General features: G+C 36.8%; 1 protein-coding gene across 5 annotated transcripts in view; it reads right to left on the bottom strand.

The window, feature by feature from the left end:
* Nucleotides 1–217: 217 nt before the first annotated feature.
* PLEKHA1 (pleckstrin homology domain containing A1) overlaps nt 218–16,392 on the bottom strand; it is a 33,086-nt gene continuing 16,911 nt past the window's right edge. For 2 of the 5 annotated variants that reach the window (XM_035547819.2, XM_035547820.2), the window contains exons 4-12: nt 16,158–16,203; nt 13,940–14,037; nt 13,084–13,215; nt 12,058–12,201; nt 11,167–11,235; nt 7,933–7,997; nt 7,385–7,448; nt 6,029–6,118; nt 218–2,683 (exon numbers count right to left, since the gene is read on the bottom strand). In XM_035547819.2, the coding sequence (XP_035403712.1) occupies nt 2,354–2,683; nt 6,029–6,118; nt 7,385–7,448; nt 7,933–7,997; nt 11,167–11,235; nt 12,058–12,201; nt 13,084–13,215; nt 13,940–14,037; nt 16,158–16,203 (1,038 nt within the window). In that variant the 3' untranslated portion in view covers nt 218–2,353. Of the gene's footprint in view, nt 2,684–4,816; nt 4,888–6,028; nt 6,119–7,384; nt 7,449–7,932; nt 7,998–11,166; nt 11,236–12,057; nt 12,202–13,083; nt 13,216–13,939; nt 14,038–16,157; nt 16,204–16,392 lie in introns of all 5 variants that reach the window. The other 3 variants (XM_035547822.2, XM_035547821.2, XM_035547823.2) reach the window with 3 other exon arrangements.

A 16,392-nucleotide genomic window follows, 5' to 3' on the forward strand; every position in this document is an offset into this window, starting at 1 on the left:
AGAAGGGAAACGAATAGCCTTCTCTTGTATACCATGTGAAAACTCCACAAAAGAAACTGAGAAGAGTAAAACAGCTCAGTTTGTTCAATTTTCTTCTTTAGGCTACACAAACGGATCTGATTTGAAAAAGATAATTTGACCTGTTATATGGCAAAAAGGGATATATTGTTCTAGCAAAACACGTAACACACTCCAAGAAAACAGTCAGCTGTTACTTTAAGTTACCCAGACTGATTTATTGACAATTTAAATGTGACATATTTACAGCACTGTTTCTAAAATAATTTAAGTTTTCATAGATTTAAAAAAGTACTGATAAATAGGAGACCCTGACAATTACCAACCACAAATATTTCCCTATGCTACTGAACTACAACAGTAGTTCTCCCCCCCACCCCTTTTAAAAGTCCCATAATGGAGCTGCTTTACCTCCACCCAATGTGTAAAATTGCCAATACCAAAATATAGTAAAATGAACATGCAGTGTGAAAGCTGTACCAGAGCAAGTGATTTCAGATGTTAGACTACAGTAAAAATATTTCAATGCAAAGTGTCTTCCACACAGAATGTACTTGTGAAAAAATATGCCTTTAAAGAGCTATTGTTTTGTCTTTATAGAAGTTAAAACCTACAATACTAGTTTAGACATTTACAGAAACTTCCAATTCTGTACTAGTTTTTCACATGTATTTAAAGAGTCAAACAAAACCAGTAATATACAAACACCACTGCCGTAAGACTGTGGTTAGATAGCTTATGGATAAAAAAATGAAGGTGCTGATATAATTTAAGGTTGTGAAATTAGATTATATTTCACTCTCACATGACACCAATTATTCCATCCTTGGATCAACAAATTATCATGGTAAAGCCATCCATATCTCTCGAGCAGGAAGTCAGTTTGGAAGTTGGAGAGAAGATGGACTTGTATGATATGTATCTTAGGTTACAGTAGACAAAAAAAGTAACAAAGCTGGACAATCTGAATCACAATAAGCAGCAGCGTAAGATATTTGTGGGGTTTTGATTAAAACAAACACTTTTTAAAAACGATGAAAAGTACACAATCTAATCCAATACTTGAAATGTAAAGGTTCTTTCCATTTGCATCACTGAAGCCCCTTAACACAGTGTACACAAACAACAAATATTCATTTTTTAAAAAAACATATTGCACAGCTAGTAGATGCAATACCAGAACACTGGTATACCCCTAGCATAATTTTTCTACTTTAAATAGCTGTTTCAGACTACACTACTCAGAACAACTCCAACCCACCGTTCAAAGCCATTAAGAATGGGTTTGTGTACATACCTAATCTGAAAGTGTTTCAACAGTGTGAGAAAAAACACAGGCACTTCATTTTATTAGTGCACCAAAAGTCATAGGCCACAACTGCATGACTATGAACAGTTCAGTACCAGTGACAACAAAACTTAACTGAGGTCTTCCACTGATCCAATACAGAAATAACTGTTCACAAAGCACTGATAAGAAAACCATTTGCAAAAACAGTAAATCAAATGATACATTTAGACATTTAATAAAAATAATTGCTGCAAAGCCTAATGTAACAGAATATAAACCCTACTTAGTTCAAAAGGTCTGAAGTGTCCAAATTTAAGAGTCCAATTTCTCTCCTCCCCCCTCCAAAACACCACTACATGCAGTCCATTAAAACCCAAATGTGCAAAAAGTTATAACCCACCTTTAGGAGTGCATCAAAAATAGACTGACTATTCAAAATATTATTTTAGTGGAAATTTTACAGCACCATAATTAGAATTCCAAGGGAGCCCAGAATTCTTGTTCTGATAACAATTCAGTTGACACTGTTGATCCTAAAGAACAGAAGAAACATTTTGTGCATTTCCTGGTATCTGAAAATCATAGAGAGAAAATTCTCATATATGCATAAAATCTTACTGTAGTTCAGAATGAAGTTAAATAATCACATCTGTTGGCAATAAGGTTTCCACAACATGGCATTAATTGGATTAATTTAGTTTGCCAGATTAGGAATGAAAGATTGCTGGTACCTTGCTTACTTGCAAAAGTACTTTGGTTTTTTTTTTGTCATTTATTTCCTTTTAAATTGTGCAGTTTGGCCCCTCCCTGGTGATTTACTATCAGGCTTTGAGAAAATGCATAAGGTCAATTTTTGACCCTTAGCCAAAAGGCAATATACATATATATGCACGTGTGTGTACAGAAACACACACAGACATATGTATTTATCAGTGTTTTTTTTTTTTCTTTTGTTCTTATTTCCTGTAATTTTCTTTGGTTAAAAGTCCGAGCAAGGAAATTAGAGGACCGAACAAATGGATCATTCTCCAAACGCTTCCAACATTACACATCACTAACTGGAAGGCTTGCATCATCCAGATCCACAAGGCCAGGATCCTGTTCCTGAGTGCCATTTTTACTTTGGGGTTCCGAGAGGCCCTGTTCAGTCACTTTGGCAGCTGATTCTCTTGGAGCGACAACCTGGATCTTGTAGCTCCCTGGCTTGGCCTTGGTAAAAGATTCGTGAAATCCTCGCTTCTCCAAGGCAGGGTATTTGGCGTGAGGGTTTGGGACCAGAGGGCTGTTGTGAGCGGCTGTGGAATGTGAGGTGGCTGGGGCTGGGATGGCAGAACGGGGAGCATCGGTGGGTTCGGGAGAAGACTCGGTATGCTCCTGGAAAAGAAGAGCACGTGTCAAAATAAGTCACTGACATCACTTTAGAAAGACGCAGTTTCAGATTTCTCTCAGAAAAATCAAGACAGGAAAAATACATAGCAAAGCAACAGCCACAGCAGGAGGAGGCAAGTGCTTTCTCAAGGCAGTGCATTAAGTGTGAGCTTACAGCAGTATGTGACAGCAACATCATTTTCTTAATTTTAAGAAACTTCTCAAATCAAGCTCAGCAGCTCTTTAGGCTTTATAATGTAGTCCAGCAAATTGAGGCTTGTCGTTTTATTAGTATCTTAAGTTACCTTTTGAAGATGTGCACTTAAAAGGCTATTGACAGTGACATTTTTCAGAGAAAGAAACGTATTTAATCGGTTACATACAACAGGCACTCACATCCTAAATCTGGTGCTGCCTCTTTTCTTACTTCTCTTGATTATTCTAAGCATGTTGTATCTTTGCTGGAAGATCAGGTTGACTCCTAACTCTGACTCACTTCTCAACTCCGTGACATTCCATACCCCATGACACAAATCAACTTTGTAGTGAGACTTGGCTACCTCAGACCCCTTTCCGAGCCCACTTTGGGTCTGGTTGGTCTCCTCTGAGATCAGTTTTCGTAACTGGACCCCTTGAGGTAGCCTCTCAGAGGTCAGTCTTAACGATCTTTGGTGACCTGTAATAAGCAAAAATCCTTAGAAAATAAAGTCTCTATATCCTTGTGTATTTTGAAATCCTGCAAGCTGCTGTGGTGACCTCTATACACCCACAGGCCAGATACCCCTTTAGATCACGACATTAGGATATCCTGCCTCACCTACAGCTGTATCTCCACAAAAGAAGATTTCTCATATTCTACATCATACCTATCAGCTCTGTAAGGATGTCTCAAATACCTGGGGGTATCTAAGACAGCACCGGATGCTATGTAAATGATACAATCAGAATGACATGCAGGGATGCACTGAATACTTCACTCTGCACGTATTAGGAGCTGCAGCTACTGCCACTTCTGCCATCACCAGTGTTAGTACATGAAACTTAAATCTGGGAAACCATGTGTGCACAGAAATCAAGCCACTTTTCAAGCACGTGATTAGCAAAATCCCATCAGATGTGTCCAAGATGCAAATACAAATTCTAAGTGAAATATTTTTCTTTTTCAATAGCAGTTTTCTAAGTTTCTTTTAGGATGCTATGACAGTGATTCAAAAATTTAATCACAATGGTTTCTGTCAAATAATACTGTATTTTTTCTATGAATTAGTATTATTGGGTGAAGGAGCTGTTCTTTTTCTGGAAATTCAATTTTAAGTTCAAATGCAGTGAAGTACTTCACATTATATACACATTTCTGTATTTCATACCTGGCTTGACAATTCAATTTAAGAAAAACATTTGCTTTAGGAGAACATATGATTTAGTGATTTACTACTGTTCTTCTTTCTATTAGTAATAGTAGCTGAACAAGTAGGACAACAGTAGGGAAGTTATGACAAGATCTCTATAGAAATTTTGCTAAAAATCAACCAAGAATACTCAGATTTTACTACCCACACTGCCTGTAATTTCACAGTTAAGAGACTATGCTGCTTTATTACTCTTAAGGTGTCCTGCTTTGAACAGCACACCGATTACATATTATAACGCTTCTATGTTTGAACAAATAATTTCATGCAGAGACTTATAAGCCATGCAAATCAGGCTACAGAATCATCCTTCCAATTACTAGAGTTAAGACGTGCATTTTGCGTGCACGCATCTGTATTAGTTTGTGGGTAGCTTAAGTTTAATTTTGCTTTTGCACAGTTTCAAAAAAATGTAAAGTAAAATGGAAATATGAACTCTCATGCAAATGAGTTTTAATACTTTCCTTTTTAAGTGTCATTACATAACTTACTGTGTTTTAATATCTATTATACTTTGAAGTACAAATAATTGTTTTTATCACTTTAATTCCAATTATTTTAAAAGCAAGAAAAAAAGAGCAAACCTGTAAGTGAATGATATAATTTATGAGTTAGTTTTCAGTAATGGTAATGATAACAGGTAGCATTATTTTTAGTTTTTTATAGAGCAAATTAGTCTCTAGTTCTAGCCCTCTGTTAAGAAGGCAAGTTTACATGAGAGCCCACATACGTGCTGCATTCACCAGTTCTTGATGTATACCTCTGTATACAAGGATTCGACAGCCTTCTGGCCTGCCGCATCTGGAACACAGTGCAAAGCTAAGATTAGAGTAACCTATACTTGGGGAAAGGAGAGAAGAAAGGGAAAAAGAAAAGTGATGCAGACAGTAATAGCTAGGTTGCTCAGTTAGCCCCACAAAAAAAAGAGCATACACAAAGAAAAGTTACCTGCGTATTTTCATACCCCCAAAAAGAAACAAGATTTATAATAGGAAGTTTTATAATAGGAAGTTTTACGTAAAACCAGCTCTCATTTGCAAAAAATTATTGAGAGCTTAGATTCAATCACCAGAAACAACATCAATGTAAGTACATCTTCAAAGGCCAGATTTAAGTTATTAGATTTCAGATTATGGGGGTGATGATATATTCAGCTTATTACAAAACATCCCATAGCCAGACAGCGAAAAGCCATACCGTGCAGCGTCTGAACTGTGAAGTATTCCATTTGTTATATCTGGACATACTTGGAGACACTGTGACACTAGAGTAGCCTTCAGCACAAGCTTGTGGAAAAGCAGTGAAGGCCTGGTACAGCTTAAATGCAAGTATGTATGAAACGCTGGCATCCACGTGGCTTCAGTAAGATTTGTCACAGTGCCTCAGTTCAGTCATGCTAGAGGGTGCCCACACTAAGCCTCCAACAGCAAAAGCTAATTCATGCGAGCAGATCGCTCTTCGAAAAATTATTTAAAATGTGAATCTGTATCTCCATACACAATAAACTACCAAAAACAGAGAATGACAGTGTAGTAGTGACAGTTGTTAAGATCAAATTAGGATTTTGTTACTTGAATGCAAAGTTCAGCAATTATCAAAAATGCCTCGCAGGAATTAGAAAGGCTCTAATCTACTTCCGAACTATTAGTGGCATAATGACAAAAGATTCAACTGATCTTGAAGAATTTTTATAGGTTAACACTTGTGTTATCTATGTGATCAAGACAGTACAATGCACATAAAGCAGAATATATAGGTAAGACTAAGATAAGTGCTCAATTAAAAGTGCATAAATTTATGCCAATCTGTATGAATTTCATGCAAAGATGCCGTGTTACTACAGGACAGGACAGAGGACAGACAAAAGGAAAAACAACTAGAACTTCATGTGCACAAGTCAACATCAATCAATTGTATTTCTCTAAGTTTCAGAGTAACATACGGAAGCTGCTGATCTTCCAGGTCCCCGCTGTGCTACAATGGCCCCAGAAATTGCTTTTATCCAACTGTGCATGTCTTCTGGGCTGTCCGCCTAGATCAAACGACATGAGATATGGTTAACACCAGCTCTTCACTCTTCCAGTCTCCTATCTGCATTAAAATCACGGCCTTAGCCTACTTTAGTAGTCTGTTACTTAAAGCCAAAGGGACTTGCATTTTTTGATGTTGACATTTCTTATAATAGTAAATTCAGGGCAAGATTTTATGCATATACTTATATAAAATAAGCAATGCGTGTATACGCACATACACTGTTTACATACTCTAGTTCAGTTTTTGCTTATTTCAAACAAATAAAGCACCTACAGAAATTCTTACAGGAGACCTGCTGACCCCTCTCAGCAAACTGCGCACAATGACATAGCTTCCGTATTTTTCATTCATTTTACTTCTTTGCACCTCACTTCTATGAGCTAATTACTGAAGAGCCACAGTAAAATAAGCAGCAGTCTATATTCAGGGTCATCCGTACATTTACTTAGAACAAGAGTCTTACAAAACTGCAGTAGATTAACAGCGAGTGTCACGGGTGAGCTTATCCGGGACAGATTAAAAAGCTAAAGGTCCCTCTTAGCCAGTTGGCAGCTTTACGAAACTAGCACATCAACCCAGCAAAAAACATGTATAATATGTCACTTAATTATGTTCAGCCATGAGACAGCTCAAAACTCAGCATCTGGCCCCACTGCCTGTATTAGATGATACGGGCCTTTCTGATCCTACAAGAGGAACTCAAATTATTTCCTCCTCCAGGAACAGGAGAGACATCACTATGAGCATCACATTCCTACTCAGCTAGACAAAGCAAGTCTTTGTGATTTGCATTATATCCACATACTAAAAAGATAATATGGTAAAGATGCACTGAATAAAGTGCTTATGGATACATTTTACCAAAAGTATCTTCAGATATGAAGCCTAAGTGTTCCAGTGCTTTAGTAGATATTTTAATGGGGCAGTAGATGTTTTGATTTGAATCTGAGAAATCGATTACTATAAATAAAATTTCAGTACCTCAAAATAAGAGATTTATTATATTGATTGGATACTACAGAATTTGAAGACCCAAATACCAACAAAATCATATTAGGATTTGTTGTTCATTGCTTTTATATACTACCAACACTTGGTGTTATGTGGAATATTTTTTGTATGCAACTTATTCTGAAATATGAAGATTGCATTCCCTCTGAAAATCATGGCATGTTCAAATACAACTTAAAAAGCAAAATGTCAGTGCTGCTTTGCTTTGACTATGTCAGTCCCCTGGTTTTGCCCAAAGTTTTTTAAAAATTACCTGTACATAAAAGGTTCGAGAAGTTGTTACAATTTCAAAGAGATTGTCTCTCATCATTATATCACTGCAAATGAAACACAAATACTTAAACAACAAGTTCAACTTTCCCACTTCATTTCATAAATATTCTAGGATGTGCAGAGAACCAAAGATGTGCGTTTGTGGGCTGAAGATCTCTGCATTCTTTATCTCTAAATTTGCCTTTTTTTTTTTTGCTAGCGCCAAGTAGAAAAAGAACAGCACCTCATACTCAACTTAGTCTTAAGGTTCTTTAGTAATTAGTGCTACTTGTTATTTTTAGTTAGAACGTTAAAACATATTAAGTTTAAATAAATATTTATTGTTCTAGTCAGATTTCTGCAAAACTTCACATTTATATTTTTGTTTTGACTTTGCAAAGTATTATTCCTAAATAGTTGCCTGTTTAAGTACCACATTCGTAACTCAACAGAAGTAATTCAAAAGCTCTCCATTGTTTCCAAGAAGCAGTCTAGTCATGACAATGCAGTGTACCAAGTCCCTTGATTTTTCAGTGCTTCTCTCCTCACCTTTGCTTGCATTCCTGAACTTTATGGACCTCTTTAAGTGGTATAACCCTGAGAGGTTCCTTTTCCTGGAAAAAGAAAAAAGGTAAAAATACTTTAGCAGAGTATATCTAACAACTAGAATATAGTCAGAAAGCCAAAGGTCGGGACAGACTATTGCAGCAGACCTGCATAAATGAGGACAGTCACATCTGCAAAGCATGATGATGTCAACCAAGATTCGTTATTATTTTTTTTAGTATTAAACGATCCATGGCACTTGCAGTGAAGAGGATGCCAAAAGAAGTGGTAAGGGGGAAAAACGAACACCTATTCTTTCATCTTGTTGCAATGGAGACAGCCACACCTGTCCTGTCCCCCAACCAGAGAAGAAAACTCTGGCCTCCAGCAGATTATTTCAGGAGGACTGTCACTACATTAACGTACAATGAAATGCTATGAAAAAAGATGCTTTATTCACTGTATAGCATGACACAGCTTTACGATTATTTCTATTACTTTCTATTGTACTGACCATAGAATGAAGTCATACCAAAACCTGTAAAAGAGGAAGTATTCTTAAAGTGTCTGAAAATTCTATTACCGCACCAAATACAAGTGTTAAAATTCTGCCAAAGCTTCGTACAGTAGGAAAAAGAAAGAACATTCAATTTTTGCCGTGACAGAGTAATTTTACACATAATTTGACTTCTTGAAAAAAGGCATTTGCACTATTATTTTCATGTGGTTATTGCAGTAAAAAAAAATTGATTTCATCTCCTAATGCTTTCTTTAAGCATTAAGCATTCTTTAATGTTACAATGGACTACTTCAGCTTGCAAACAAAAGCTGCCAACTATGGAATGACTTTCTCTAAATTACAATTTCTATTATATATACTTAAGAGAGCTGTGTTAGTATAGTGAACAGTGAATTTCACCCAAATAAAACAATCCTCAAATGTCAGTTCTGATCATTTGTTTCTATAGCATAGAACAGTTTTAAAATCTATATCCTCAGTTATTTTCCCCTCCTTCCTTCACCCTTCAGTCTTCTCGGGTTCACCCATCTGTTACAACAGTTTTCAAAGTAATACATCAAACATGAACTGCAAGACTTCCCCTGGAATACTGACACATGGTACAGGGAAAACCACAAAGCTGAACATTCTGGGAAAGTCACAGGCTTAGCAGACCTCAGCTTAGAAATTATTCTCCTAGTCTGATACTGCGTATACTTCGCTATAATCCACCCGAGGACAGACATGGGCTCTTCCTCAAACTGAATAGATCCTTAACAGAAAAAAAAAATTAGAATTGGCAAAAAAAAGAGTTTGTTTTTTTGTTGTTGTTAGTTTTGCTGTTTGTTTTGTAAGAGCACAGAACTCAGATGTACCTGTACAGATGCCAAACAACAGCATCTCAAGGTATCCAGCAAGACTCATTTGAGCTACCAGTGGCTAGGCTGGCTCTCAAGACAAACCAGCTTCAAGTAAAACTCATACTTGACTGAGGACCACAGCTACTGAGAACTGAACTCTAATAGAAAGTTTTTTCCCAGAATTAGAAATCCGAAGTTATACTAGATAAGGTATGCTAGGTATACTAGATAAGATACGCTAGGTATATACACTACATACTAGATATACTAAAGAAGTCACAGACTTCTTTGCCAGAAATGCAGGGCAACCAATCACTATTGAATTTTATGCCTACTGTTGAATTATTCTCATTAGCAACAGAAGAATACGAAGAAAACTGAGATCCCACATACCACTGAAAAATCATTCACCACTTGAAATCTTTAGAAAAGAACATTTTTTTTTGGTAACTGTAGAAGATAAATAAAGGTTTGACATATAGCTAAGTTGCTGCAGATGTTTTCTTCTTGGTGGGCTGTGCTCAGCAAAAGTTTTTAACCTGTCCTGGAAAGAGCCATGTTTCTCCAACACATGAGTTTCAGATGAGCTGGATCCTAGCTGTTTACAAAGACTATATGAAACATAATGATAATGATCAGGTTTGCAAACCATGGAATTCTTTGATTAACCACTACAGTCCAACAACAGGACACAATATTCTCTATCTATTGGGTACGTACTTCCCGGAAAAGAAGAGGGATGACACCCTCAAAACTTGAAAAAAATCTGATTTCAGTAAAAATTGCGAAGGTGAAACTCCTTCCTGTTATCTGACAGATGGCCAGTCTGGTACCTTCCTTACGCTATAGCAAGAGACTATTAGCACGAAGAATAGAGGACACTACATGATTTTATATTCCTCTTTTCAAATAGTTAAACTGGAAAGGAGTACGATGAAAGAAACACTAAAAGCATATGCATTTTTACCATTGCTATAGCAGACTATCATTACAATTCTTTGCAGAGTTGGAATTTATTAGTGAGTAATCTGCACTCAGGCTGTATGTTTTTTTAAATCAATTAAAATCAAAGTTTTATTATAGGCAACGTGTCAGAATTGCATTACGCTGACTGCTTAACAACAACAAGATCAAACTCCTGCTGCTGTTGTGTTTCCTCATTTCCTATAAGGCAAACACCTCACACTTCCAAACAGCTTTTTTCCAGAAAGAGCCTAAAACTCAGTTTCTCGACATTTTGCTTCTTACAGTTAGCCTGTAAACTCAACCTACCTTGATTTGTAACACTAAGGTTTCATGCCTCGTGTACAGATTTTCTCCTGTTTGTTGGTCTGTTTTCCGTTGGAAGGAATTCCACGCTATCTCCAGTACCTCCCACTTTATTTTCAAATGAAGCCTGAAGGCACTTAACATTTGGTCAAAATTTGTCAAGAGGTTCAAGAGTGATGAGTGGGGAAGGAAGATGGAACCCAAACAAACTCTGTAAGCATTGCCTCTGAACAGCAGAGTTCTTTACATGTCTTAGCCGCCATGGGAAAGATCCCATCATTTACATGATAAGCACCCCATAATGATCGGCTGCTTCAAGAGCAAAGTATATGCAAGTACAAAGTGACGTAAAATGCTAAAAAAATTAATGTGATTACAGAATACACCCTACTGTCATTCTTCAATGCCCTACTCACAGATTCACAAAGAGAAGACTCAAGTCCAAGTTAACAGCCACCCTAAAAGCTTTTACTTCTTCCCAACCATGAAGAGTTGTTATAGTACAGAGCAAAGAGTTTCAGGAGCAGAACACCTCGTTTTTCAAATACAAGTGTAGTTTAGATTTTCTTGTAAGTACCATTGGTAAGCAACACACAATTGGAAACTTACCAGTTCGGACTTAAAATATCCTATTGTGTTTTCATCCAACTGAAAGTATCTTCTCTTCCAGTTCTTCATCTGTTAAAAGAAAGAAAATATTTTATATGCATAGTCTGCAAAGTAATTCAGCAAGTCTCTGCCCAATTCTTTAGGGAAGGAGAATTGAAAAATTCTTGTAATAGAGTATTAGCTTCCAGAAGTTTTAATCTTTCTTGCAACAACCTCCACTGAAATCATAGCAACTCAGCAAGTTAGCAACACATATAGCAACACAAATACCCTATAAAAAACATTAAAAGACAGTACATTAAATGCTACCGGTTGACTTTTAATGAAAATTGTAGTTTTACAAGAAGCTTCATAATCCAAGACGAAACGAGTCTGAGGACTCACAGCACGCAAATCTGAACTGTTTGTTTACTTTTAGTCTGTTCAGCAAGCCACCACTCAGCTCCACTGAGGTTATTCAGTCTGACAAGTTTTACCATTCTTCCCCTGAACTTCACTAAAAGTAGCTTTAGATAAACACTTCAGTGATTTTAAAGAGCATGCAAGACTTCTCTTTTAATTCAGATGCTTCTAGTAAACAAAATAAGGATCTCTACATAACTGCAATAGAGAACAATTCTTTGCTGCATGTGCTAACCATAATGCGAAAGTCTGCTTGCAGACAACTTGTCTTCTCCAAAACATCAACAGAACAATACTAAAGAAAGTAGTCATGAAAAGAAGTAATGCAGACATTATACCCCACAGGAGGATAAGGTTTTATCTTTAACCATCCTTAATAGTGGCAATAATGCTACAGTTGCTGTCTTTTTTTTCCCCCCTTCAAATCATCTACTTGTTAGATAGAACTACCTTCTTGATTGATGAAACACGCTGATCTCAAGTACTTACCACTGCTCCTTGTTTAACACAGTAGCCAGCTTTGATAATAGCATTATCTGGGGGATGTTTAGCAGTAAAGTAAGGAAGGTGACTTTGTGATCGTTTCAGATAATTCCTATCAGCACCTTCACTGCACTCATTGACTTCTTCTTTCTAGGAAAAAGAAAATAGGAAAGCTCAGAATATTTTCAGGTTTTCTAAAGGTCAAAGAATAACCATCCTATGACTACTCAGGAAATACTTGTATTATCCCACACTCACAAATCCTATTTCTGATTTGTTTTGAAAGGACCAAATATTTCAACTGATTTTTAGAGACAACTGTTGAGGCTCTAAAGGCTCTGGTTGACAACTTGCAAAGTTCATTTAGAAGTTACAGTACGAAAGTGCGAGTTTTCTAAAGCAAAAAAACAATTTCTAGGACCATGCAACACAGAATTCAGGTGTTTGCATGTCATTCACATGACATTAATCCAATCTCCAGCTATTTTCAGCTCAGGGAACTTCCAGAAACAGATATAGCTTTGTAGGTTTAACACCACATGACTGCTTCTTCCATAAGCCCATCTAATCTCTTGAACTCAAAGTTTCTGGTATCCGTGTAATCTTTTGGCAAGAAGTATCTCACATTTTACTGCTCACTGAAGGAGCTCCTCTATCCCTTTGTTTTACTATTAGCTTTGTTTAGGAGTTCATAGCTCTCATACATTGCACATGCCATCTACTTCTGCCAATTGTTACTTTGTAGACCTCTCATATCCTCCTTTAGTTATTTCTTTTGCACACTGAAGAGCACCAGCCTACTCACGTAGTTATTTATAGCCTTGTATAATTCTTTATAATCTTGTATAAAGGGAATAAAATCCTCAAAAGCGAGTGACTACTGAGTAACACTAAAAGGTGTGCATCAAAACATCAGTCCTCTGAGCAGGGTTAGAAGCTGACAGCTGTATTATGACACACAACCTATTCTCACCTACCAAATAACAAAGCTTCCTCTAACAAATAACACCTGACTCATTTTAAAGTTATTACCTGGGTAGGTGTAATGATAGGAACACCACCAACGATTTCTGTCCTGTAAGACACTTGCTTCTTTCCACCTGGGCTTTCAGCTTGACGGTTTGCATTATCCATTTGACACAGAGGATCGGACTGCTTTGGTACCTCAAAAGTCAAACATGAAACAATAACATAAGTCAACATAAGGTTTTATGAATACAGAAAAGAACACTAAGTATTATTCAAACATTGTTAATTTGTTTTCAGCAGGATTTAAGAAGTGTTCTTAAGTTGTAAAAGGCTAGAAAAAAATTTACATTAAATTATGTTGCAATGACTAAGCTTTAGTCCTCAGAATAAAACTGGTGCCACTTAAGCCAAGTCCCCAGGTGTACTGAAAACTCAAAATCAACTCCCAGCTTTGTCCTAAGTGCTATATTTGATCTTCAAGAAGCATGTCTGATTTGTAGTTCTTTATTTCTCACTTCCTTTCAGTAACACGTGCTGTAGAACGGAGACTCCCCACTGCCCTGTGCAGCTCTCACAGTAAGGCCATGAACACAGTGCTATGGTATCAAGACTTTTTTTTAAATAGCATGTCTGACTAGTATGAAATTTTCATTCACATTCCAATACATGGCACAAAGACTGCAGATGCTGTAATAAAGCTGAAAACACATTTTTGTCTAATTCCAAAAGCAAAAAACTAAAATGAACTCAAGTCTGGGCGGGGAGCTCTGTACAGTTCCTTCAAGTCTTGAAGACTAGACAAAACTTTTTTTTTTTTATAGAAATGAAATGATTACTCTAGTGTAAAAACTGGAAACATAATAGACCTCGAGAAAGTCAACATTTGAAAACATTGCCAAATATCAGCTAAATGACTTACTGTGATTTTGGTAGCTTTGTTCAGAACATTTACCCATTCAACAAGGTCTTGCTGATCATTGGCTTGTAGAAAATATTTTCTCATCCCTGCATTCATAACTGTTAAAAGAAACATTATGAACACTAAAAACACTGAAATTTAAGAGCAAACTTTACACCATAAGAACAATTTCAGATAGAAAATCCACTTCGAGTATTTAAGGTCTATGCTTCATTTATTTTTAGGAAGTCATCTAAAGATGCACACACATGCCAGACTACCTTCATTCAAAAAAGCCAAAACAATACCACCTTAAAACCCCCTCCCTTTTTTATTTTAAACTCTCCACTTAATTTGAAGCATAGAGAGTTTGTTAAAATATTTTTATTACATAGAAATAAACCCTTGAGTTTTAATTAGAATTTTCTCACAGATTTCTTTTTCTCAGTCTCAACTTTCCTAAGCATCAAGGCTTATAAACAGGGATTTCTGAAGTTTCTCCCCCTAGTCCTCTGACCAGTATATGTTATCATTTGCAGGAAACATATTAATGTGATGACAATCACAGATTTTTATTTTTAATTTCTGGAAAATCAATATTGATTACTAAATACATGATGCTCTGGACCAAGCATCTTTAAGATTTCCACAAAAAAAACAAGTTAGTTTAGTGACTTAGCAGTGAAAGCATATTTTTAATTAGTTTCTATTTCTACCTAGCAACACCTAGCAGTCCTTTATCCAAAAAGACAAACATATTTCCTTTGTGTCAAAATAATCCTGATTAGGTATCTCACAAGCCTATTCTGAAATTAGTTTTAAGGTGAACTTTAACTAAACCCTCCCAGAACTTCAAAGCATTTGCTGCCCTACATACAACATAACAGCTCAAGTCATTGCTAAAAGCAAATACATGCTAGAACAAATACTTTTCTCGTCCATTAACTCAGTCTCCCTGAGCATCCTCTCCCCACAAAGTGGATGTATATTAAAATGGATGTATATATAAAGCAAATTTTATTAGATGCAAATATTAATTCAAATACAAAACTGCATAATGAGTTGGCAGGTAGGTGTAACAACTCCCAATATTTAAATGAAAAGAATACACGTGATTCTTCCTTCTGAGTATCAAAGACGGTTTAATAGATCAAGAAAATCAAGAGCTGTAAGCCAGCATCTTGGACAATTACAACTTCTTAGAGCTGGCCTACAGCTGATGAGGATAAACATGTGCCCATGTGCAGAGGAATCACCAGCTGCCTTGACACACGAGGTACTGGTCTAGAACCCCCGAAGCCTTACACCCAGTGTGATTACCAAGTGTTTCACTAGCTCAGCACAGACTTCAGAGAAATCCAGTGCCGAGCAGACAATCCTCTCCAGGGCCAAAATCACACGTGACATGGCTCACAGCACAAGCCAGCCTGCTGTGGATCTGCCCAATTCGAGCAGAGCTGCCTTCTCTCGGCTCGTGTAACACTGCCCAGGGCGAGGTGCACCTCAGCAAACTGCCTCAAACCCCGCAGGCGTTCTCAGCACCTTCAGCTGAGGTAATGCTGACGTGAAGGCAGCCATAAAGAACAGTTGTTCGTGAACAGAGCAGCGGCTGATTCCAGTCCTTATGTATACTTTTGTGAGTGCAAGTTGCCTGTCATGAAATTCTGGAATTATGGTAAGTTCTAGACAAGTGACTTATAAATATGAAAAACCTAATAAAAAGGGACTTACGACCAAACAAAGCTTTACCCAAGCTGAAACAATTTTAAACATCAATAAACCTAGAAGGTACCCCAAGCAAATTATTTCTTCAGTGCAGCATTATAGGATGAAACTTGATGTAAGAGCATTGGCAGGCACGACAGTAGTTTTAGATCAATTAAACTGTTTTGTAAGCAATACAGATTAAAACAGTTAAATTACTTATCTCCATAGCTGACAGGCATGCCATGTCTCTGAAAACACCCATCGTTTTTAATTACCTTATTATTGCCTCAGAAACTTCAAACATCTGAATAAAAACCTCTCACTTACTCCTCATTAAGCTGTAGCATGAAAAAGCCATAAAAACACCTCATGAAGAAGCCAACATTACTCTCTTAATAAAGAGGAAACAGCGAACACAAGTTATTTCTGAAAAACACTACCAGCTGCACCTCGTACTAGAATTGCAGAACATCTCTCTGTTTCAGGTTTCTGAAGAACACAGTTGGCATGCACGCTACTCACGAGAACTTACCGAAACAGAACTCTGCCTTTGGCCTTAGCTTAGTTGCATCGCTAACCTAGGAGGAAAATTAACACCATAAATATTACTTGTACACAAAAATATACATCAAATATCACAATTTTCTCCTTTTAATAGCTGAATTTGAGGATGAGCAGCATCAGGTAGCTCATCAAGTATAATGATATATAGATATAAAGCAAAACACTATAAAATTCAGTTCAAGATGCACGTCCTACGTTAAGAA

Source organism: Cygnus atratus, chromosome 7, assembly GCF_013377495.2.
Source record: "Cygnus atratus isolate AKBS03 ecotype Queensland, Australia chromosome 7, CAtr_DNAZoo_HiC_assembly, whole genome shotgun sequence".
NCBI lineage: Eukaryota > Metazoa > Chordata > Aves > Anseriformes > Anatidae > Cygnus > Cygnus atratus.